Source organism: Puma concolor, chromosome B1 (assembly GCF_028749965.1).
Source record: "Puma concolor isolate L17-30 chromosome B1, mPumCon1.1.hap2, whole genome shotgun sequence".
NCBI classification, from domain to species: Eukaryota; Metazoa; Chordata; class Mammalia; order Carnivora; family Felidae; genus Puma; species Puma concolor.
Window position 1 is genome coordinate 186,017,999 of NC_141670.1, and position 24,472 is coordinate 186,042,470.

At 37.2% G+C, this 24,472-nt stretch overlaps 1 protein-coding gene across 5 annotated transcripts in view; it reads right to left on the bottom strand.

Annotated features, from left to right (window-relative positions):
* Positions 1-214: 214 nt before the first annotated feature.
* TBC1D19 (TBC1 domain family member 19) overlaps positions 215-24,472 on the bottom strand; it is a 145,951-nt gene continuing 121,693 nt past the window's right edge. For 4 of the 5 annotated variants that reach the window (XM_025921323.2, XM_025921322.2, XM_086705276.1 and 1 more), the window contains 6 exons: positions 19,395-19,427; positions 15,902-16,011; positions 13,605-13,696; positions 6,424-6,539; positions 1,653-1,723; positions 215-623 (listed from right to left, as the gene is read on the bottom strand). In XM_025921323.2, the coding sequence (XP_025777108.1) occupies positions 549-623; positions 1,653-1,723; positions 6,424-6,539; positions 13,605-13,696; positions 15,902-16,011; positions 19,395-19,427 (497 nt within the window). In that variant the 3' untranslated portion in view covers positions 215-548. Of the gene's footprint in view, positions 624-1,652; positions 1,724-3,314; positions 5,934-6,423; positions 6,540-13,604; positions 13,697-15,901; positions 16,012-19,394; positions 19,428-24,472 lie in introns of those variants that run through there. The other variant, XM_086705274.1, reaches the window with a different exon arrangement.

Genomic DNA, 24,472 nt, shown 5'->3' on the forward strand with positions numbered 1-24,472 from the left:
GAGAAATAAAGTGGAAAGGGATCTAGAAGATCACTGGTGAGACAAAAGGTGTTAAAAACACCAAAGCACACTTGAATTCCATTACCTTTTTCCAGTCTTCCCACATTCTACTCCACCCCTGGCTCTGAGTGAAGAACAACTCATAAGACAAAATGATACATTATCTAGAGATAAACTTACAAACTGACGGAAGAAAATTGTCCCAGAGGCTACATTACCTCTTCAAGTTTATTACAGTATCTTTAGTTCTTATTGCATATACCGTTACATGCCTTTTACAAGTCAGGATTATATATATAGTATGCTCAGTTTAGCAGAAGTTATGTCTATTGCTTCTCTCTTGAAAATCAGCAGCATGCAGTGGAACATTTGGTGCGCAGAGCTTTGTTTCAAAAAGTGAAAAACGACTTAGGTTTAACTGAAGAGGGAACATGATCTTTATTGGCTTATATGCGAAGTTTAATTTTGGTTTTATGCAGAGTTTGCATAGTTCATGATTATTTTCTAATGAAAAAAACTAGATGTGTTGTCAGTGACCTTGAAGGAGATCAGGTGACAGTAGCAAACAGAAAAATTTGAAGAAGAGGCATAACTTTTAAGGTAGAAAGGTCAGCAAGAACTGCCTGGAACAAAAAAAAACAAAACAAAAAGAATTGTTAATGTCAGTATTCTAACTGGCAGAAGGAAGCCTATGAAATACAGCACAACAGAAACACCACTGCCATGCAATTCTGGCTTTGGCACACTTTCTGAGTTCTTCACATTCGTCCTAGAAACCTGTCCTGAAGCTACGACCTCCCTTCGCTTTTCTCAATATCTTAATGTTAGAACATGTGCAAAACGCTAAAACGTGCAGTAGAAAATAACCTGGACTTTTGCCTTGAGCCTTCTTCAAATATACAAGGTAGCATGAGTTTATAAGAGGTCTAATATTTCAACTTGCTTCTATAAATAAACGTACATTATGAATCTTGGTCCCGTTATACTAGTATAAGGAGTATCTGGCTTTAGGAAATGGTTTTTGAGACGGAACTAATGTTTATTCAGTTGCAAGACGCATAAACATCCTTTTCCCTTTAAGCAAAGAATGTCGGCAGCTATTTTAAGGGTATCATTTAAATTTCTATGAGAAAAAACAAATAGAGTAATATGGTAAGCCGCTATTTAATTGAACTGTGTGTCAGGTATAAATTATACCATTGAAAAGAAACATTAAAACATTAAGTCATTATTTTAAATGACCAAAAAACAAAGCGCCTACGTATCTTTACTGTATCATCCAAACGCATGCTCTTTAACTCTCCTGACTAGATTTTCTTTGTTCTAGCAGAACATGTGGACGTGTGCAATAAGAAAATGCAACTTGGGCTCCAATAGTTTCTACTACAACTACTGGGTGTCTGGTTTCCCGTAACAGTTATAATGGTTTCCTATATAATCTTGTGTGTGACGCCTTCACAAGAAGATTGTTCTCAACTAATTAAGGAATCTTGAATACTTAATATTCCTTAGCTCGAAACGTATAGGCTTTACCCAAGTGAAGAAATGAGGCTATGAGTAATGTGTGTCCTATGCATCTGGGACTGAAGTGCCCAAGCCTGGCACTCTCTCAGGAACTATTTCCATCCCGTCCCAGTGAAATTTATCCTTACTTCAGCTGCAGCCAGTGATGTCACCTCCATCAGGTTCACTGCTCGGAAAGCAAACACAGCAGCTGCCAGGACTGGAAAAGAATGCACACTATTTCAACTGCTGACCTACTCATCAGCCCGACAAATTTACTGCTATGCCCGCAACCCCCTAGGAGAGCCCAGAACTGGTGCTTTACGTGACTTGCACGCATGCATTGCAGTTGAGGTCCTGCGACGAAGGGAAATGATCTCCTCCGGAGAACAGAGTGCCCGGCGGATAGATAAACCAAATCCCATAGTTTGGGGAAAAAGGAAAATTCAGTGGTCTTAAAAGAGCCGTTTTTAGAAATGATTTCTTTCATGCCTGTAACTTAAATTACAAGTTTTTAAATGGCACGGAGATCTAATGATTACTTACAATTAAAGGTTTATTTGACGCAGGTGTTTTTTACTAACGCAACAGGATTCTGAAAAGTTATATGGAGACTGTATTTTCAAGTTTATCAGATCACGTTTCATATGTCTCAAGAGGTCCCGATAGAAATGTGGCAATAAAGCAATTTCTTAAAAAAATATTTTTATAATATTTTGTTATACTTTTATACTCAGCATTGACTTTCTTAGAGTGTCATAAGTGGATAGGTATGTGGGGAGAGCTGCTGTGGACTGATCCTGAAATTTACATTAACGTTGGCTATAGGAAAAAGAAGTTGAAACTTTGGAAAAAAAAATTATAGGACACCTTGAAGGTCAATAATGTACATGGAGTGGAAAGCAACGTTTGCGTACGTTGCATATGCCTATGAAAAGAAAGTAATGCTAACGTGTAATCTTTCTTCTTACATAATCTGCCACAAAGCCCCACATGTGGGAGTGCATCATCATGGCCAGCAAAAGGACCCATGTGAGAGGTGGGTGCCCTGACAAGGTGATGACAAGCCTAAGGATGGCTCTTGACTTCTCCCCCCTTTTTTCTCTTCCATCACCAGTGGTGGTAGTTTATTCTCTACCCCACAAGTCCTTGAAATTTAGGAAATAAATGGTAAGGAATCTTCAAAATTATTTGAAAGACTGGCTCCTGAGTTTCTGGCAGAGCTAATCCAAATAGATAGTTTTTTAAAATACATTTTTACTGTGGGAATCACAACAGTGCTACTGATAGTTCTCATACCAACTCTGAGTTAAGAACCATTGCTAGCCCTATTATATTAAGGTGGAAACTGGGGCCCAGTGAGTTTGGATGACATGTTCAAAGCCACACAGGTAGAAAACAGTGGAGTGAGAACTTAACCCTGGCTCTGGAACCTAAGCATCTAACCACTCTTAGCACTTAGACTGAAGGTAAGTAGTAATGAGTCTTCCCTGACATGAAAATCTGGGTGCTTTCCTATGAGTCCTCTCTGCTGCCCTTCGGAATGGTTTTCCAGAGATGGCCTGAAGGATGATGCTATGATGATCCTGGGAGTAGACGTCAACATCCAGACCTCTTAATTTTCCCAGAGAGAGGCACAGAGCAACCAGACCAGACTGGGAAACACAGGCATTTTTTAGGGTACAATAGATTTTGGACAGTCTGGCAAAAAAAAAAAAAAGCATTGCAACTAGTTAGGCAGGAAAATTCTGGGGGTGGGTGGGGGGTGGGGGGAAGATGGTAGTGGTAAAACAAAACTTAAAAAAGCCAAATCAGATGGGATTATTTAATTTGTAACAAGGGATGCAAGAGATCAGGGACAAAGACTTTTACCTTTTAACTGAAAAGGAGAAAACTTAAGTACTTTAGCGTCACTGAGTGTCTATGTTTATAAGAGTATCAAAGAAAATAATTTCTTTCGACCAGCAACTTCTCTATAGTTTTCCTAATATCTAGAATCATTTTGACAATGGAGACATTTGAGAAGCTAAGGAGTATGATGGCTACTTCCTTTTTTGTGTATAATTTAACAGAGTTGGTGAAGGCTTGACAGGATGGCCAAACTTTCTGCTGTAGCCGGAAAGAGTTTTACATGGCGGGAAATTGTTTTTCCAAAGGTAGATAAGAGGGGGGAAAAAAGATCAGGCCACTAATTGACCTCAGCATCCAAGTGCTTATGTGCTCATAACCTTTATTTATCTTGGTGTCACATCACAGAAGTTCCTTTGCGTCTGCCTCATGTTTGATTTGCCCAGCCTTTCCGCAGAACACTTCTGTTTGCCAAGGAGAAAAGCTCTCCACTTTGGGATATTTTCAACTGCAACCATGCTTCACATGAAGTAGAGAGACTCTAACATTTACTTTTGGCCGTTTAAGCTATGCTCGTTAATTCTAAGCAACTCTATCACAAACATTCAGGCACCTTTGCTTTAAACTGTTCCTCAAAAGACCCTCATGAATTCATAATTAATTTTTACTAATACTTACTAAATTAGTAATATTTACTAAAACCTTCTAAAGGCTATATAATAACTAACTTGGGCAAAAAAGGTGGTCCCAAAATATTCATCCCCCCAAATGTCTGAAATAATAACAATGAGTTTGGGTACCCCTACATGAAATTATCCATCCTCTGGCTCTTGATCTGAATTCATGGGAGGGGAGTCTAGTTCCATTTCTACATGTTCTGTAATTCTTCCCTGCTGATTTTTTAAAAGCCGTTCAGGGAAAGTAGGAAACCGGTGCAGAGTGCATTTCTACCTGTTCATCAGTAACGTTTTTATTAATGTTCTGAGCTCCAGCAGGGTGCCTAGCTTCGAGGAAATGCGTTAGTCAACATCCATTTATTTCTCGTTCACATAAGTTTGCTGAGGGGTGATAAGTCCCAGAATGAGAACATTTAAATTGTTAGAGGGCTTAAAGGCCTTTCAATTCCACATTTCTTTCACAGTAGAAAACCTCTTAACCTTCAGGTGACCATTAAAAAGCCCATTCTAGTTTTGAAAAATCCTAATTATTAGAAAGTACTTTCTTATACTGAGCCCCCTTTCTTTAACATGCTCTAATATTTTGAAATGATAAACAACAACAACAGCAACTAAACACAACACTCTTCAAAATTTATGATACACCCAGAGGAGATTTATTTGCTGGAAAGTCTACAATCCTGTTGCCTGAGAAACAGTAGCAGAAAACAAGGCTTCTTAGCCTGGAAAGTAGAAGGCTCTGGGGAAAGGCGAGGGTAGAAAAAACATGATGATAACCCTGGCTTAACAGGAGTACATTTTAGCAAGTCATGTCATCCAGAAGTGAGATGGGCTAACTCGTCAGACAAGGACAACCCAACACTGAAGTGTTTAAGCAGAGGGTGAGGACCACCTGTCAGAAACATCTAAAAGAATCATACCTGATGCCCTCTAGGATTCCTCTCCCTGTGGATTCTATGCATCACTGCCATTCAGCCAAGACAGCTGAGGGCAGACCCTTCTTTCCTCACGCCTATCTGTATGGGCTCAAAATCCAATTGAGACAGAAGGATACTGGGAGTTGTTAGCAGCACCATTAAGTGGTGTCTCTGATTACACCAAGGGTGATGTTTTTCTTCAAGAAACTTTATTATTACTCTAATTTTGCTTTTTGAATTAACATACTATTATTCTTGACCTCTCAGCATTCAAGAATATGTTAATATGGTACCTAAAGAATCTTCTATAAGAAAAGGGACTTCTTCAATGAAGCATTGTTTCCACAATTACCCAGAGTGGGATCTTGATAATGCTATCAATATAAGGTAAGGAAATGAAGACTCACACAGGTTAGATAATTTATTCAATATAGACAACTGGAGAAGGTTGGACCCAGCACTCTGCCAGCTTTTCTGCTCTCCATCCATTGTTGTGAAAACCTTGTGCTATTTATTTGAATTTCCTAATAATCCCAATGATTAAAATAACTGAGATTATTTTGTATAAGATAAGCAAAATAATATAATTAACAAGAAATCTGTGCCCTATGAATTATCATACAGTTGTCTTGTATCTCTATTATAAGACCCGCTTAATTATAATAAGAGATCAATCTGTGGCTTCCTGAAAAAAACAGATGAAATCTTTTTTGGCTGAAGAGAATACCTAAAAGGGGAAACTTAACCACCAGGAGTCAGAGGGTGTTAGCGAAAAGGAAAAGGTTTTGCATTCAAGTCCAGAACTCAAACTCAAGTCCAGAAGAGCTGAGATTTCAACTTCGCAGGGAGGCTCCGTGTCAGCTTAGATTTTAGGCCGTGGTTGAGAAGGGGCTCGGAACACGTGCGAAGGTAGAGAAGCCAGGAGTAGGACTGACGTATCCCTACACTCTGCTGTGCTGACCTCACAGCAGCTGACAGTAAGCCCTGGCTAAACGAAAAGCAGGGGAGGAGAAATGGACTTTCCTCGGAGCAAAGAAAAAAGACTCGGGATACACTAGTATTGGGAAGTTACACGGAAGTATCTAGATCTCAGAACTTCAGTACTTGTCTTCTAAGGCAGGTAAATCTATTAAATGTTTAGGAATTAGAAATGACAGACACCTATAGACTCAAACTGCAATTACAGATGGTGAATGTCAGAAAGTAAAGGGGCTTGGGGCGCCTGGGTGGCTCAGTCGGTTGAGCATCCGACTTCGGCTCAGGTCATGATCTCGCGTTCCATGAGTTCGAGCCCCGCGTCGGGCTCTGTGCTGACAGCTCAGAGCCTGGAGCCTGTTTCAGTTTCTGTGTCTCCCTCTCTCTGACCCTCCCCTGTTCATGCTCTGTCTCTCCCTGTCTCAAAAAAAAAAAAGAAAGAAAGAAAGTAAAGGGGCTTTATTATAGAAACAGCATGTGTTTTACAAACAAGCACTTATTACCAGCAAGAATTTCCAGAGAGTTGTATCCTAGGATTCTATCCCACAAAAGCAGGAGTTGATCTGTAGCTAAATATCCAGAGAAAGCTCGAACCATCCATTTAAAGGATATGCGTAGCCTGTAGGCAAAGAAAAAAGAAAATAAATTTTACCAGTGAATGTTTTTTTCTTACAAACAGACAATGTCAGAAGAGCCAACCAATTCCACGGTTAAGTTAACTTCTTTGTGAGTCTTAGAAATCACCTCAGCATTTAAATCTCAAGTACTCTCTTAAAAGCTGCAAAACTGCAATGGTGAGAAGCCATGAGTCTTCAAATTAGTGGTCTCAACGTATCAAGAGGGAAAATGTATATCTGCTATGTTACAGTTCAGCCTTTAGAAAACTCACTTCTATGTGCTATTTTTCAGGGTCTTTACTAATTAGTTATCAATGAGGTGATCTTACTAGTCAACAGTACTTAACAGTTTGAATCATTCGAATCATGATTATTTGAATTTTTATTCAAAATACTGGAAAAATGCTTGGCAGCTGCATACTTTTCCAATTCAATAAGTTGTATTCCTACGTTTCAGTCAAAAGGCTACATAGGATGAATAAAATAAAACAAGAAGTAGGAGTCTTTGAAGGCAAATAGTTGTGAAGTTATAAGGGACCTTAGAAATAGATTTCTGATTTCAAACCCTTCATTTTAAAGGGGAACAACCGGAGAATTCAATTGACTGACAAAAAAAAAAAAAGTCATAAGAGATACAAGATCCCACAATTTATAAGTAGGTTATGTTACAATAATAATTTATCTCTGAAATCCGGAAATGAACTCATTAGCTTTGGTGCTTTAAGAGACAAACTATTCCCTCACATTTCTGTACTATCTATTCTTACCATCACTTAACTGCTCCTGAGAAGTGTTAGCCAAACTCTTTGCTGGAGCTGTTACAGTATTATATAGATAAATATCTGTGCTACTTTCTTAAAGCAAGAGAAAGGCAGCTGAAGATTGCCTTTCTTGATGTATTAATTCTCTTAAGACCAAAAAGACCCCCCAAGTTTTCAGAAATTCCTCAATACTAGATAACTGTTATTCTAATATACCAAGGTACACAAAGGGAGTAGCATTGACAAATTAAACTTTTTGGTTGGCTTTAAGAATATCTGCTTATGAATGCCACAGTAATTTTTGGCCACAAGATATTTTAAATTAAAAAAAGATCATTTAGGGGCGCCTGGGTGGCGCAGTCGGTTAAGCGTCCGACTTCAGCCAGGTCGCGATCTCGCGGTCCGTGAGTTCGAGCCCCGCGTCGGACTCTGGGCTGATGGCTCAGAGCCTGGAGCCTGTTTCCGATTCTGTGCCTCCCTCTCTCTCTGCCCCTCGCCCGTTCATGCTCTGTCTCTCTCTGTCCCAAAAATAAATAAACGTTGAAAAAAAAAAAAATTTAAAAAAAAAAAAAAAGATCATTTGTCTTTTATGTCTAAATGATCAAGATCAACTAGTTTCATTTTATTGGATTTTTCAGTGTCTTAATAGAACAACGGCACCACACATTGTGCCCCCTATGTACATACCATACATAGAGGTATGTACAGCACAGAATTAGTTTATTATAAATAAAGTTCATTGAGGTATAATTTATGGACAGTAAAATTTACCCTTATTAATGCACAGTTCTATGAGTTTTCCTAAGAACCAAATGGAAACTTTAAAACTGAAAAATAACAAAAAACAGAAAACAATCCTCACTGGATAGACCCAACAGAAAAACGGTAATGACAGAGAAAAGAGCCAGTGATTTTGAATACAGATCAATAGAAAATGCCTAATCGGAACCATAGAGTAAAAATGATTGAAAATGAAGTGAATAGTTTCAGGGACCTTTGGGATAAGACCAAAAGTTTTAACATTTGTGTCACTGGAATTCTAGAAGAGAAGGAGAATAAATATGTTACAGAAAAAAGTACTGGACGAAATAATGATTGAAAAGGTCCTACATTTGGCAAAAGATACAAGCTTAAAGATTCAAGAAGCTTAGCAAACCCCAAGCACAGACATCCATGCCCAGATACATCAGAATCAAGCTGCTGAGAAAAGATCTTGATAGTGGCTAATGAAAAAAACATTTTTCCCGAAATGTCTGGCAGAATTTACCAGTAAAGCCATCCATGCTGGAGTTTATTTGAAGGTAGAAGGTAATTAATTAAAAATGCATATTGTAGGGTATTGTAGGGGCTCCTGGGTGGCTCAGTCCGTTAAGCACCTGACTTTGGCTCAGGTCATGATCTCGGGGTCTGTGAGTTTGAGCCTCGCATCAGGCTTTTAGTGCAGAGCCCACTTCAGATCCTCTGTCCCCATCTCTCTCTGTCCCACCCCTGCTCGTACTCTTTCTCTTTCTCTCTCTCCCTCAAAAGTAAATAAACATTAAAACAATTTTTTTTGAGTGTATATCGTAAACCCCAGAGCACTCTTATGGACTGAATGGTTGTGTCCTCCCACCCGCCATGTATTTGTTGAAACTCTACCTCACAATGTGATGGCATTAGGAAAAAGGGGGAGCCCTAGGGTGGTAACTGGAAAAAGATGAAGCCCTCATGGTTGGGATTTAGTGCCTTCATGAGAGTCGTGAGAGAGCCTGTTTCTCTTCTCTGCTCTCCACCACGTGGAGAATAAGTCCAATAAGAAGTCCATAGTCTGCAGCCTAGAAGAGGGTCCTCACTGGAACTCACTGAAGAAGAGGGTCCTCACTGAACCATGCTATCACCTTGATCTTGGACTTTTAGTTTTCAGAACTGTGGGAAATAAGTTTCTGTTATTTATGAGCCACACAGTCTATGGTAATTTGTTACAGCAGACTGAACTAAGATATCTATGAAAAAAGATGTTTTAAAAAAGGTATAAATAATAATCCCACAGTAGTGATAAAATGGAATAAAAAATAATTAAGAGGGTTCCCATTTCTCCACATCCTCTCCAGCATCTATAGTCTCCTGATTTGTTCATTTTGGCCACTCTGACTGGCGTGAGAACCCTCTTGTACTGTTGGTGGGAATGCAAACTGGTGCAGCCACTCTGGAAAACAGTGTGGAGGTTCCTCAAAAAATTAAAAATAGACCTACCCTATGACCCAGCAGTAGCACTGCTAGGAATTTACCCAAGGGATACAGGAGTACTGATGCATAGGGGCACTTGTACCCCAATGTTTACAGCAGCACTCTCAACAATAGCCAAATTATGGAAAGAGCCTGAATGTCCATCAACTGATGAATGGATAAAGAAGTTGTGGTTTATATACACAATGGAGTACTACGTGGCAATGAGAAAGAACGAAGTATGGCCCTTTGTAGCAACGTGGATGGAACTGGAGAGTGTGATGCTAAGTGAAATAAGCCATACAGAGAAAGACAGATACCATATGTTTTCACTCTTATGTGGATCCCGAGAAACTTAACAGAAACCCACGGGGGAGGGGAAGGGAAAAAAAAAAAAAAGAGGTTAGAGTGGGAGAGAGCCAAAGCATAAGAGACTCTTAAAAACTGAGAACAAACTGAGGGTTGATGAAGGGTTGGAGGGAGGGGAGGGGAGGTGATGGGTATTGAGGAGGGCACCTTTTGGGATGAGCACTGGGTGTTGTATGGAAACCAATTTGACAATAAATTTCATATATTAAAAAAAAAAAGAGAAATATAATGAAAGCCACACATGTAAGTTACAATTTTCTAACAACCACATTAAAAGAAGTAAAAAGAAATGGGTAGGGGCGTCTGGGTGGCTCAGTCGGTTAAACGGCCGACTTCGGCTCAGGTCATGATCTCGCGGTCCGTGAGTTCAAGCCCCGTGTCGGGCTCTGTGCTGACTGCTCAGAGCCTGGCGCCCGTTTCAGATTCTGTGTCTCCCTCTCTCTCTGCCCCTCCCCTGTTCATGCTCTGTCTCTGTCTCAAAAATAAATAAACGTTAATAAATGAATAAATAAATAAATAAAAGAAATGGGTAAATTAAATCTCAACAATATATTTTATTTAATTTAGTATATCTCAAATATTATCATTTCAAAATGTAATAGATAGTAAAAATTATTAATGCATTATTTAAAAAAATACTCAATTAAAAAGTATGCAGGAAAAAAGGAAAAAAGAATGAAAAAAGACAAATTGAAAATGTCTGCCGAGATAGCAGATGGTATCAATTGATATTACTATAATCTAATAATATCAATTATTAAATGTAAGTGGAACAAGCATACCAATTAAAAAGACAAATTGACACACTGGAAAACCCAGTTACACTTTTGACAAGAAAGCCATTTAAAAAATAAAGACATAGGGGCGCCTGGGTGGCGCAGTCGGTTAAGCGTCCGACTTCAGCCAGGTCACGATCTCGCGGTCCGGGAGTTCGAGCCCCGCATCAGGCCGTCAGGCTCTGGGCTGATGGCTCAGAGCCTGGAGCCTGTTTCCGATTCTGTGTCTCCCTCTCTCTCTGCCCCTCCCCCGTTCATGCTCTGTCTCTCTCTGTCCCAAAAATAAATAAACGTTGAAAAAAAAAAAAAATTTAAAAAAAAATAAATAAAGACATAGATAATCGATATGTTAAAAGTAAAAGGACAGAAAGAATACACCACACAAATTGTAATTGAAAGAAAGCTGCGATGGCCTTATCAAATGTAGTAGACTTATTGCCAGGAATAAAGACATTAATAATGATATAGGGATCCATTCTCCTAAAAACAGAGCCTCTAATACATGAAGTAAAATATGTGTACCAATGAAGGAAGAAATAGACATATTCACAATTATAATTGGAGACTAACATTTCTTTCTCAAAAATTAATAGAAAAAGTAGACAGAAAATCAGTAAGTTTATAGAAGGCTTGAACATTACCAAACACTTGACTTTGTTGACATTTATAGAATATTTTGCTGAACAACAGCAGAATGTGAATGCTTTTCAAATGTATTTGTAATATTCACCAAGACAGATCAAATTCTGGGCCACGTTACAAAATTCGATACATTTTAAAAAACTGAAATTTTATGAAGCATGTTGTCTAACTGCAACAGAATTAAAATAGAAATCAATAACAGAAATTTTTAGAATATTTAGAAATTAAACAACTGTTTAGAAATTAAACAACATGCTTCTAATAAAACCCATGGTCAAAAAGAAGTGACAAGAGAAATTAAGAAACATTTTGAACTGAATGAAAATGAAAACACAACATATCAAAATTTGTTGTGTGGAGGTAATGCAGTGCTTTGAAGACAATTTATAACAATATTGCTTATATCAGAAAAGAAGAAAGGTCTCAAACTAATGATCTTTAACCTTAAACAAGAAGACAAGTGCAAAATAAACCTAAAGCAAACATAAGGAAGGAAATAATAAATATAAGAGCATAAATCAATGAAATTTAAGACAGAAAAACAATAGAGAAAATTAAAGAAACCAAAACATGTTTCTTTCAAAGAATAAAATTAATAAACCTCTAGCCAAACAATCAAGAAAAAGAGAAGATACAAATATCAATCTCGAGAATGAGAGAGGTGTTGTCACTGTGATTCTATACATATTAAAAGGCTAATTAAGAATAATTAGGGAGTATTATAAATAACTTTATGTCCATAAATACGATAACTTAGATAAACTGAACAAAATACCAAAGCTTATTCAAGAAGATATCGATAACTTGAATAGTCCTATATCTGTTAAAAAATTAAATTCTAATTTAAAAACCTTCAATTCATAAAAGCCTTTTAAGAATGTATTTCTAGCTTGACAATTAATTTTTAATACTTTCTTCTGCATAAGAATTTTAATGTTTATCATGAGTCATTGAAATAAATTTGTTCCTTTTAATGATTAAAGTATACAAATAGGCTAGAAAAAAGTTAGGATTTTAGTTTCTAGCAGTAAACTAAACATCTTAATCATGGTAAAGCCTCATTATATTCAAATGTTCATTCCACAAGAGTAAAAACAAAGGTCAATTTACTACAAATTTAAGAAAAAAAGAGACCTGTGTACAATACAAAATATTTCCAGCACATTCTTGTTTTATAATCTTAAACATTAACAGAATCCTGTTTTTTACTGGCTACGAAGGAAAGGGTATAAGCTCAGTATTATCAGTGGATGATACGAAATGTTGTTTTATAAATGGCATTTCTAAGATCTAAGATGTCTGAAATTCAATGGTGCTTTACATAAAGAATATATATAAAATCCTTCACTATTGAAACAACTTCATGAGGTAGGAATTCTCTTGATTCTAAAGATGAGGAAATTGAATTATCTTGATTTAAAGAAAGAAAATGAAACTTAGATGAATTCAATAACTTCACTAGGATTATACAGTTTAGTAGACAGAATTTAAACCCTGGTCTGTCTCTTAAACATACCCACTCCTCCATCCATCCATCCATCCATCCACCTGATGTGGATTCAAGTGTGGGGACGACAAATACTAAACTGTTGTATTTCCCATTAACTACTTTTGCCATCTCAGAGTTAATGCACCTTTCAAATATGTCCTCCCAATAGTGGAAACTGGTTGCATGAAGGGGAAGACAGTAACAAAATATTAATCAATCATTTAGAAACTTCTGTTGCCTTAGACATTGTTATTTCAAAAAGAGAAGAGAACCAATAATATGGAAGTCCAGAGATACCCTATATATTCACTGATAACTAATATTGAGGTAAATGAACAAATCTTCAAATTTTGGAATGAAAAAAATCACAGTCATTGCTAGGTAATTTATCTGTTTCCTTTAACAAGACAGCAAACTTTAATTTATATAGCTTTCATAAGTTGTTCTCTGATAAATTTAGCCTAAACTGACTTAATTTTATTATTATCACAGTTCTTGGGTAATATTTGTATCCACAAATTTTTGCCTCAGTTTTGGCCAACACCTCTCATTATAAATGGAAATAAGTTCATTTTGGTGCTTCTTGTACCAGGCATAAAAATCCCAGCAAATAAAAATTTATCAGGATTTTGGGAATTCTTCCAAAAATTTTTGGCACAATGTACAGCTACACTTTACTACCGGATAATTATTATTTCATTGGAGAAACTGTTAGTTTCATTTCTCTGAAGAATTACTGTATCTTTAAAAGTGCTTTACAATGATATAAGAGAACCTTCCGATGTCAAGCAATCTATTCTTCAATTAGGAAAGAAAGGTACTCACGGTTGAGCCCCAATTTCTCGTAGATGATAAAAGAGCTGGGGGAGGTAAGTTTGAAGAAGAGTTTCAAACAGCAGACAGAGGGACACAATACCCTGGATATGATAACAAAACACGAAAGAAAAATATATTTTAGTATTTAAAAATGAACTCTGCCAATAAATCATTCAAATGGAAATGAGGAAAAGATTATTAACATAAATATTTGTATATTGTCTAAGAGTCAAAAACAGGAAATGTACTAATGATCTCTAACACTGTGTTTAAAGATAAATTTTTCCCTATTTACGGATACTTACTATTACAGATATGCCAAGGAGCCTCCTTTTTAACACAATGTGTTCCCTATATAATCTGGTGTATAATGCTCAGAGTCCAAGGAAAAACATCATTTTATAGAAAACATGCTACTTTGTAAGCCCGGTATTATCACTTAGGTCCAGCAAACTAGTTTTTTCTGGATCCATTCCAATTTCCAGGTATTTCTCTGGTACTATAGTCACACCCTTTACTTTATGCCTCCGTGTGTCCTTTCCCTTCTAGCTGCCTCACCCATCAAGGAAAGTATTTCCTGCTGTTTTCACTTTCTTTGAAATCCATCCCCAGGGGAAAAGGGACTACTGACTGCTTGAAATTTGCATCAGGAAGTTATCGAACAAGAATGTTTGGTTACTTAGTATAAAGACATATACACATTATGCCTGAACTATACATCTGTGTATGTATCTGAAATCTACCCTTTATAAGGGCATTATTTGTAGAGGACAAGAAGTAACCGATTTAAGCAGATGGCTTTTCAAGTGTGTTTATTACTTGACAACTCTGAATAAAGTCTTTCTTGTAGCTCAGCATTCCGCAGGGTTGATCTTTGTAAGGAAGTTTTGATCCTCTTTGTGAGTTTCTAGAGAAAAAAGGCTGTCGTGGTTCCAAATAGTTGAGTCTGGCTGCAAGCCAGAAAAGGAGATGACTGCCACTGAATAAAGAAAGGGCAGAGGCAGGGCTGGCCCAACCAATTCACTGAAAAAGGACACCTCAGGGTCAGCACAGAGACAGAGAAAGAATATCCAGGGTTTGCTGGGCGTCAAGCTTCAGTGCTCTGCACAGGGACAGACACTGTGGGTGTGTAACGGGCAGCCACTTAAAAAAAAGTTTTTTTTTTTAAACTCTGAAGCATAAAATGGTACAGAATATGAGAGTAAGAAATCTGAGGCTAAAAATGAGGTTATTAGAAAATAGAATTGTTAGCATATTTCGGATTAGACTAAAAATTAATGTGAGATAAGCACTAACTCAAGTTGTCTCGGAGAGAAGAAACCCAAGATAATTGGTGGTGCCTCCTTTGTTCATGTGAGACATCCTGGATTTCTGTTATCTGCTGGCTCTCACGAGCAATGTATGGGAGCAAAGGTGGAGACACAGGAAAGTGGAACAGGAATACACAGGGTTAAACTGGGGGGGGTGGATAAAGAACAGCAATTCAGTTTAACAGCAGGGACAGAGTCTTCTCTTTAGGGAAATCTGGTAGCCCTGATACGTTCTAATTTACTGTTTCTTCTGGAGAGTCAGATTACCCACAAGTAAACCAGAGCAGGCCCAAAGGTGAAAAAAAATATAAAATAAATACTGCTTTTACTCAAGCTCATGGGTGGAAAAAAAGATATGATAAAGGACTGGCCAAATAAAACAGATAAAAATGTTCAACTCCCGATATGCTCCTCTTTGACTTTGAGGTCAACGGAGCTATCTACTGAATAAACACAAAGAAAATATCAGTATGGTAACTGATAACTAGTCAAATGTGAAATTGAAAAATAAGTGACAGATAAATGTTTGATTTTCATTAACAAAGAAGAGATGATGATGATGATAATCACAGCAACGACAACAGTAAAAACAGCACTCATTTATTTACAGGACACTTGCCATGAGCCGAGGACTACCCAAGTGCTCTTCTCCTGAGCACTACAGAAATATATCAAGCTCATCTCCTAGATGGGGACACCAGCGTGCAAAGAAGGCATACTTGCCCAAGTGAATAATACAGACATTTTTATATGTTTTTTTTTCTGTTAACATATAAAAGATAATGTAAGTGCAATTGATAAAGGCTTTTTTCCTCCTTCATTATCACCAAAAGTATTTAAATATCAATTTTTTTCTTTTCATTTATTCTACAGAAATATGTTGCTTAAAACCACAAATTACAATGTGTTGCTTCACAATGTAACCGAGTAGGAGACTTTTCCTTAAGGAAAGAAAACAGATTAGAGTCTAATTTGATCCAATGTTTATGAACTTACAGAAGGGTGAGAAGAGATGGAATGTAGTCTGAAGAAAAAACGCACATACATCTCACGGAATATCTGATACAGTTTGGAAGGTTCATGGTACAGAAAACAAAGCGGTGCAACTGAAAGAATAAAGAAAGTAATCAATAGCATGGTAGAACTATTAAAGTTTTAGAAAATAAGTCAACAAAACATGAAAGAATAAATCTGTATTATGGTAATATTCATTCAACAACAAGTCTAAAATCATATGTAGTTTTATCGTGTTGGAAAGGAAACATATACACATGTAAAAAGTTCAGTCATTAAAAGCTATAAAGGAGTAGTTAAAAACTACTGTAATCCCAACTGACTACAAGAATGGCACAATGGAATTACACTTCTGGGGATATGAAAAATTCAGAGTAACTTGAAAAAACTATGGAAAGTCAAGTGTCTCTTCTTTTTAATAGAAATAGTAAAGAGTGACAATCAGGCAATTCATTTTTCACTTGTCCCACAAAGGATCCAGGCCGCTTTGCAAAGTTTTTTATTTTGGAAGTCAGGTAAGCAAAATAGAAGATAATTCGTGACTAGTGTGTAGAATCATGGTCTTCAACTAGTTCAGTTTGAAAATAAAGATTTTGATGAACAGTTTAGACTATCGGTCCATATCTCAGCATCATGTAAAGACAGTTTTCACAGATTCACAATAAACCAACCCTCGGGCAGAGGATTCATTTCTCTAATGAATGTTGAATTACGTCTTCCTTTGCACCCAACTCTTGGCAATTAAACATGGGTGGGTCAACTCAATCAGAGACCCCACAACTGAATGTCAGGAAGTCCTAATCTCAGATGCTGATAAGACAGGATTATTCTGGACTGATATGGTTGTGCTTTTCATCTTTTCAAACCTCAAGAATTTCAGGCAGCATAAGCACACTTATAATGCAGACACATAAAACTGTATTACCTAAATATTAATTTTAACACAAGATGACTTACTTTTTGGGTAATTTCAGCTATGATGCAAAATGGACAGGTTAGAAATTCTCAGGCTCCATAATCTGTCAGTAATGCCCTGAGAGCAGGAGGCATTAAGTCATCAGGGAAACCAATGAGGCAACTCACCTCTTTTTCACAAAGTGAAAGGAAAAATGATAAAAAAAATTTTAAATTCTTACAAATACAAACATTCAATGATCTGGGCTACATGGCAGTGCACAGTATTACAGACGAGTGAATCAGCGAAAACTAGTGTTGCAAGGGAGAGACTGCACTTTTTTCTGAAGGGTCAATTTTAGGGGAGTCTAAAAAAACCCCTCCTTTATATACAGAGAGAAAAAAATTATGTTATATACATACAGATGTTTAAAAGCTGACAGCTGTGACTTTCCATTTAAAAACTAACTTTAAAAATTTATTTTACCACCAAAATAAATTGCTATTTATTAAGGTAGTCTCTATATTTAAAAAGGTATTCTATATATTTAAAAAGACTAACTCATATTCTAATTATAACAACGTAAGAAAAAGCAATGTGGCACAAATACATGGTATTATTATAAGTTCAAAGTGAAGGTTTGAAATTTATTTACCTTTTTATGCATATTTTTTCCTTTAACTTTTAAAGATACTGATATGTAAAAACCTATAATCTGAATTTTAAGATTTTATGGGTTCAGCAACCTTAACGGTCATTTCCAGTGAAGGAATAAAAGAATTTTTCAATGAGCACTTTTTTACAAACATGTATAATACAAAAACCTTTGCAATCAGTTATTATTAAAGATACCACTACTGTTTGTGTTGAATTCCTTATGAAATTCTCCATGAAATGGAAAAGCTTTAGTCCATTATGTACAATATACAAAAAAAATCTACGTGAGTTTATTTTCTATCGAAAGCGCATCTCCCTATATGGTTCCTTCGTAAAAATGACTTTGCGCATTGTCTTTTTATCCAATTAAATATTGTGCCATAGGAATTTACTTATGAAGTCATGATATGCTATACCTACAATAACTTCATTCATCTGCATAAATGGGAGAGAGGAAGGCCAGTTTAAATCCATTTTTAAATGAGATAAGTATTGTAATTTTGAAGCACTACAGTAACTAACACGGAGGTGGCAAAGTACTAACTACAGTTCCTCGGGGATGGTATGTGATTATTCTCGTATTCTAAATGGGTGGTTGCTGCCAGGTGTTTGTGGGTGCTTACCACATATTTCTAAAAGAGTGTTAATAAACTCTGTACCAAACATTTTGCATCATCTACATCCTTAGTGAACATTCTCCCCTCTGGTGTATAAACCTTAGCCAATACTTAAGTGACCAGAAGTGTGAACAAGCAGACTCAGAGTCAATGATGTATTTTATTCCCTAAGAGTTGCTAGAAGATTTAAACTTTCCTGACACCATTAATGTCCTCCAAATCATTCAAGTTCACTTTTTAAAAGCTGTTTACTTGAAAAATTCTTGCAGCTGGAATTGAAATAGATAAAAAGACAGCACTTTTATTATCAGATGTAAACATTTAGTAACTTTTTGGGGGCTTTTCTATTTTAAATTCCTCATGTGTTTATAAAAGAGAAGTATGCTGAAACATCGTAACATTATGTATTACATTATGGAACATTGGTTGCTCAAGAGAATAAAGCAGAGTGCCCCATAATGGAAGCTTGTGATCAACACCACGAAGGGTAGCATAGTACAAAGTTCCTGGGTCCTCTGAATCCTTTTCACTGCATGCTGGTCTTAGAAGTTTTATATTACGTCATTCACCATTATTGTCTGATGTTGAACACTGAGGGGCTTTTACCAAGAAAAGGGTTAATGTGTTGCTGATTCTCCTTACAAAAGGAAAACGTTAAAGTATTTCTGTTTAGCGTACAGGTGGGGGGGTGGGTAGCGACTTTGGCGACGACGCTCTTCAACAGGTTTCTATGTAATGTGTGAAAATTTAAAAATTAAGTGGTTTTAAGGTGTAGAGCACTCTTGCTAATCTTCATTAAGCTTCATTAAGCTTCTGTGTTCCTCGTTTGATGCCGCGGGAGGCCAGAAAGGCATTCGGGGCTGTTAAGCCTGCACACGTGTTTTTCACATGTACCTTGGGACTAGTCTAGAGAAATCATAAACCCAGACTTAGTGTTGGCCCTCCCTTCACATCCTTTCTCACCTATTATTTGTTTAAAATTTGTTCGGGAATTTCAGCAACCTCATTTTACACCTGTCAGAACTAAAAACCCGCGCGTTTCCATTGGATTAGAGAATGGTAAACACAAAATCACTTCCACATTGTCTTCTAACTTTAATTGGCCAAGAGTCATCATCTGAGAAAGTATGATGACCCTTTATTTTAAAAAAGTTTAATTGGAGGTATAAACAAATACTAAACTCAATATTTAAAAATGTGTACAGTTACTTGGTAAGCGTGTGGGTGATGTGGTATAAACTGTGATCTTCATCTTTAATTTTCTGAAGTGTAATAAAAACAGCGAATATTTTAAAGCCCAACTTACCATACATTGAAAATCCGTGAAAAGGGATTACACCTAAAAAAGATTAAAAAAAAGTGTTTCTTTTCAATTAATATACCCACTGAGTTATTAGGTAAGCTTCAGAGGATTAAAAACGAAAATAGAAAGGTTTGCTATTTTTGCTTCAACTCTGTTCATGACTGTCAGAAAGACTTAGTGATGGTAGCCAATAAAAAAAATATATATGCTTTTTAATACCTGGAGAAAAACAAACTAGAAGTTTTTGATATATATCCAGTTAACGTTCTATTGATAATGCTAAAAAACTAAAACTTTGAATATGTTACAAAAACAGAACAGGGCAGATGGCAAAACTAAATTTAAGAACAAATTAGGATGGTCTCAGAAAGTCAGCAGATTATGTCCTTCCTGAAACAACTTCATCCTGTATATTAGAATCCAATCTGTTAAAAAGATAAGTGACCAGCTTACATAAACCAGATGGGTCACCTCAGGAAAGTCACTGAACTTCCTGAGTTTTAGTTAACTGCCTGTCATGCAGAGGAACTAACACTGTCTCTGAAATATCATCTAGCTCTAAAATTCTACGTTTAACAATCATGTCTAGAGTAAATGCAGAGAAATTTGTGAGATCCAAAGAAAACCAGACATGTAAGGATCTTCCAGTGGCAAGATTCTTAACCAACTTTAAGGTCTTTTGCTTTCTAGAAACTGGAAAATTCAAAACCAGATTAGAGTTATAAGAGTAGTCAACATTCCTAATGACATGATAGCCACCAGCTTGAGTTGCACGGAGCACTTAGATGAAGGACCACCTTCCTTCTTCAAGTCTCTCTCTCTGTTTATATCTCTGGTTGAGTCTCTTTTTCTTCTTAGGAACAACCATCTTTTTCTACCTTCTCTCTCTGCTGTTTAATTTTATTTCTTTCCTGATTATAGGCTTTTAGAAAATAAAAAAACAAGTCTGTCTTTTCTAACTTTTCTACGATAAAATTGTTGACATATGAAAAAAAAAATCCGAGAGACAAATGAGTTAATAGACAGTAGGCATATTTTGATGTTCTACAGAAATGTAAGTATATATTGTATCTTTCTAAATACTGCCTCTCAAAGCAGGTTGCTATCATATAAAACCTTTATATTCTTTAAAAATTTTTTTAATGTTTATTTATTCTTGAGAGAGAGACAGACAGAGACAGAGTGTGAGTGGGGGAGGGTCAGCGAGAGAGGGAGACATAGAATCTGAAGCAGGTTCCAGGCTCCAAGCTGTCAGCACAGAGCCTGGTGTGGGCTCGAACTCACAAACTGTGAGATCATGACCTGAGTCGAAGTCAGACGCTTAATTAACCAACTGAGCCACCCAGGCGCCCCCAAAACCCTTATATTCTTCCTGCAAAACCCCTTTTTCTTTACTCTGTTAAGCTATTGCAACATTTGAACAAGCAGGTGAGGGTAGTCAGGAGTGAAGGTGTTACTATTATGATTTTCATCTTCTACAAATATTTATTAAGGATCCAAGGATAGGACTATCCTAGTCAGGACAAGCCACTTTTAATTAGGAAGCTTACAGTGAATGACTTCGTGAACCGTCAAGCAGCAAAAAGGGATGCAATATTAGGGTGACTTGGGCTTAGTTACACTTTCCCCACATCTACCTCAAGTTCTGAAATTTATAGCTGCTCTAGAAGCAGCTAGGTCATAAGCTATTTGAGGCAAGGGACACAATTCCTACTGTGTAATATCTTCAGCGCCCGCAGTATCTTCTACAAATGATACAAATTGATGGAAATTGGAGCATTTTATAGATATGATCAAAGCTTATAAATAAAATATTAAAGCGCAGCAGAGAAGAAACTAATGGTTGCTAGGGGGAGAAAGTTGGGGGGTGGGCAAAATGGGTGAAGGGGAATGGGAGATACAAGCTTCCAGTTAGGGAATGAATAAGTCACAGGGATAAAAGAGGGAATATAGTCATTGGTATTGCAATAGTGCTCTACGGTGACAGAAGGTAGCTATACTTGTGGTGAGCACAGAATAGTATAGGCTTGTCCAATCACCATGTTGGTTAGTTGAAACTAATGTAACATTGTGTGTCAACAATACTCCAAAAAAAAATATTTTTCTAAGTTTATTTATTTATTTTGAGAGAGAAAGTGAGTGTGTTTGCATGGCAGGGGAGGGACAGAGGGAGAGGGAGAGAGAGAATCCCAAGCAGGCTTCATGCCCAGCACAGAGCCCCATGCTGGGCTCGATCTCACAACTTTGAGATCGTGACCCGAGCTGATATCAAGCCACCCAGGCGCCCCTAAAAATTCTTTTCAAGTAAAAAAAAAAAATATTGAACTGTAATTTTAATTTATGAATAAGTAATTAACACATAGAATAGGAAGCTCTTAATAACTCAGTATTGAAATTACGAATGTCCAACGAACTCATACAGATGTGGTTTGAATTCTGTGTGACGAGGCAGGTTACCAACACTCTCTTGAGTCTCTGTTTTCATTTTTGAAAATGGAGATGAACAAGACAACTTCACTGAGTTGTACTAAAGCACCGGTGAGTTAATGTCCTCAATGTGCACCAGTGCAGAGTTGAGGACACAGCAGATGGTCGGCAATCAGAGCTATTTTACGCTCTCACAAGAGGCAGTAACACAGTTAGGTATCGGCTTAAACCTAAGAACTTCTTTTTTTGTCAGCATTAGATAAGGGTTCACTTCAGCTTAATCAAGATTAGCCAGGGCTTAAGATTCCAGAGAAGGGTGCACTGTCTGCTCTGTTAAAGGAGGACAAAGTCAAATTCTGGCAAACAAAAGTAGAAGGCATAAGAAGCAGTGAAGAATCCACTAACGCTCTAGGGCACACTTCACCTAGAACAGTTCTTTGATCGCAGAGGGTGTCGCGTTCTTGGCCAGTTTCCCCAAATCCTTCCCTTTGCCTCCTATCGCTTCAAGTGTTTCAAGGGTCGAGTTTCATGCACGTGGCCACCATCCCAGAGTATACTTCTAACAGGCAGCGGGATGCTTGGGCTACCAGCTCTCCTCTGGCTTTAGAGTCCTCCAAGTTTGCCACAACAGATTATTTTAAGAGCCCAGCCATCCTTTGGCCATCTAAAGAAAGTCTAAAATATTAACTGCCTGTTCCATTGAATAGGAATAATTTTTTGAAGTCATAATTTAATGGGCCTTTGACATAGCTCAGAATGGTAAACATCGGCCACAGAAATAAGTCTTGAACTAGATTAAGATATAAATAGTAAATATGACTCAGAAAATACACCAAATATCAACATGCTTCACACTTACTAGATGTTTTCCCTTCATTTCCTCACTGTCTCTGTTAATACTCAGCATTTATAGTTGTACCACAGCTTTGAGGTCTGATTGACTTTAACATCATTCCAAATTTTTACACTCCTTCATGTGGGATTACTTGGTAAAGTTTAACTCATTTGTTGAAATAATCATTTCCTTTGCTTATTCTCATTCTACATGTAGCCTACAGGTCAGTAAGAGTAGGGATACGACAATGGTTAAATTGTTTCCTAGCTATTTCAGTTGTCTTTCTGCATCAGAACTTCAGAATATCACTGTTACTTTATTTCAGCAATTAAAATTTCCCAAATACCAGAACATAGCCATATTTAAGTATCAATCTGAAAACTGTATTTCAAATACAAATTTGATTAGGTTTTCAACTTATGTCTAAAGTTATACATCAAATAAATTTTGGATTATGAGATGTTTTTACTTTATTTAATTAATATAGATGACAGAGTACATTGCTATTTATCAACTGGACACTTGTGAGCAGGTTTAAAATGACATATTTTCACTATTGCTTCCAAGAGCCTTTCCTAATCTTGGTCATGAGGGGCTGTCCTGTGCACTGTAGAATGTTGTTGTTGGTTTTTTTTCAATTTTTTTAACGTTTATTTATTATTGAGAGACAGAGAGAGACAGAGCATGAGCAGGAGAGGGGCAGAGAAAGGGGAGACACAGAATCTGAAGCGGGCTGCAGGCTCCAGGCTCCAGGCTGTCAGCACAGAGCCGGATGCGGGGCTCGAACCCACAAACCGCGAGATCATGACCTGAGTTGAAGCTGGACGCTTAAGTCCAACTGAGCCACCCAGGCGCCCCATGTGCACTGGAGAGTGTTTAATGGCATCCCTGGCCTCTACTCATGAGACACTGGTAAAACCCCGCCTCCCCCTGGCTCTGACAACCAAAAGTGTCTACAGACATTGACAGTGTTTCCTGGGGTTGGGGAGGGGGGTGGGGGGGAGGGGTATGGGGTTGCCCTGATGTAGAGTCCTAAAATGCCTCTACCTAATGTTCACTAGCAACTAGTTATTTTGTCTTATAGGAAACAAATGGTATTGGTATATTGTGCTGTGTATTTAAATCTCAGTCAGATCTATGTGTACTTCTCCTGTCTCCTTCCCTTGCTTCTATTCTTGTTCCTCTATGTTCTTCCATATTGATTCCTTCATTTGCTCTCTCATTCAATAACATTTACTGAGCAGTGACTTTACGCTATGCATGATTCTAGGTGTTAGATCTCTTGGTCATCAAAAGGTCCTTGTTCTCTCGGAGCTTATATTAGAATGACACTTTACTTATTATTATTAATTATTATTATTATTATTTTTAAGTAGGCTCCATGCTCAGCATGGAGACCAACGTGGGGCTTGGACTCATGACCCGGAGATCAAGACCTGAGCTGAGATCAAGAGTCGGATGCTTCAGCCACCCAGGCACCCCATAGAGTGACACTTTTATTTTACACAGTAGTGAGCATGATCTTTTAAAAATATTAGTCAGGAATCAGAGAAGAGATGTCACTGAGAAGAATAGAGTAGGGAACTCCAAAATTCTGCCCTTCCGCTAAAGCAACGGTTAAGCTGGCTAGAACTGTTAGATCAACTTTTTTTGAGTTTTGTAATTTGTTTAAAAAAATAAATAAATAAAACAAAACAAAAAAATAAAAAAATTACAACCAAGGAAATCCTTCATGAAAAAAAGAAGCTGCTGAATTTTGGAAAGAAAGCATTGTGGTATTTTAATTTACCCACCTATCATCGCCCATTCTCCAGCTTGG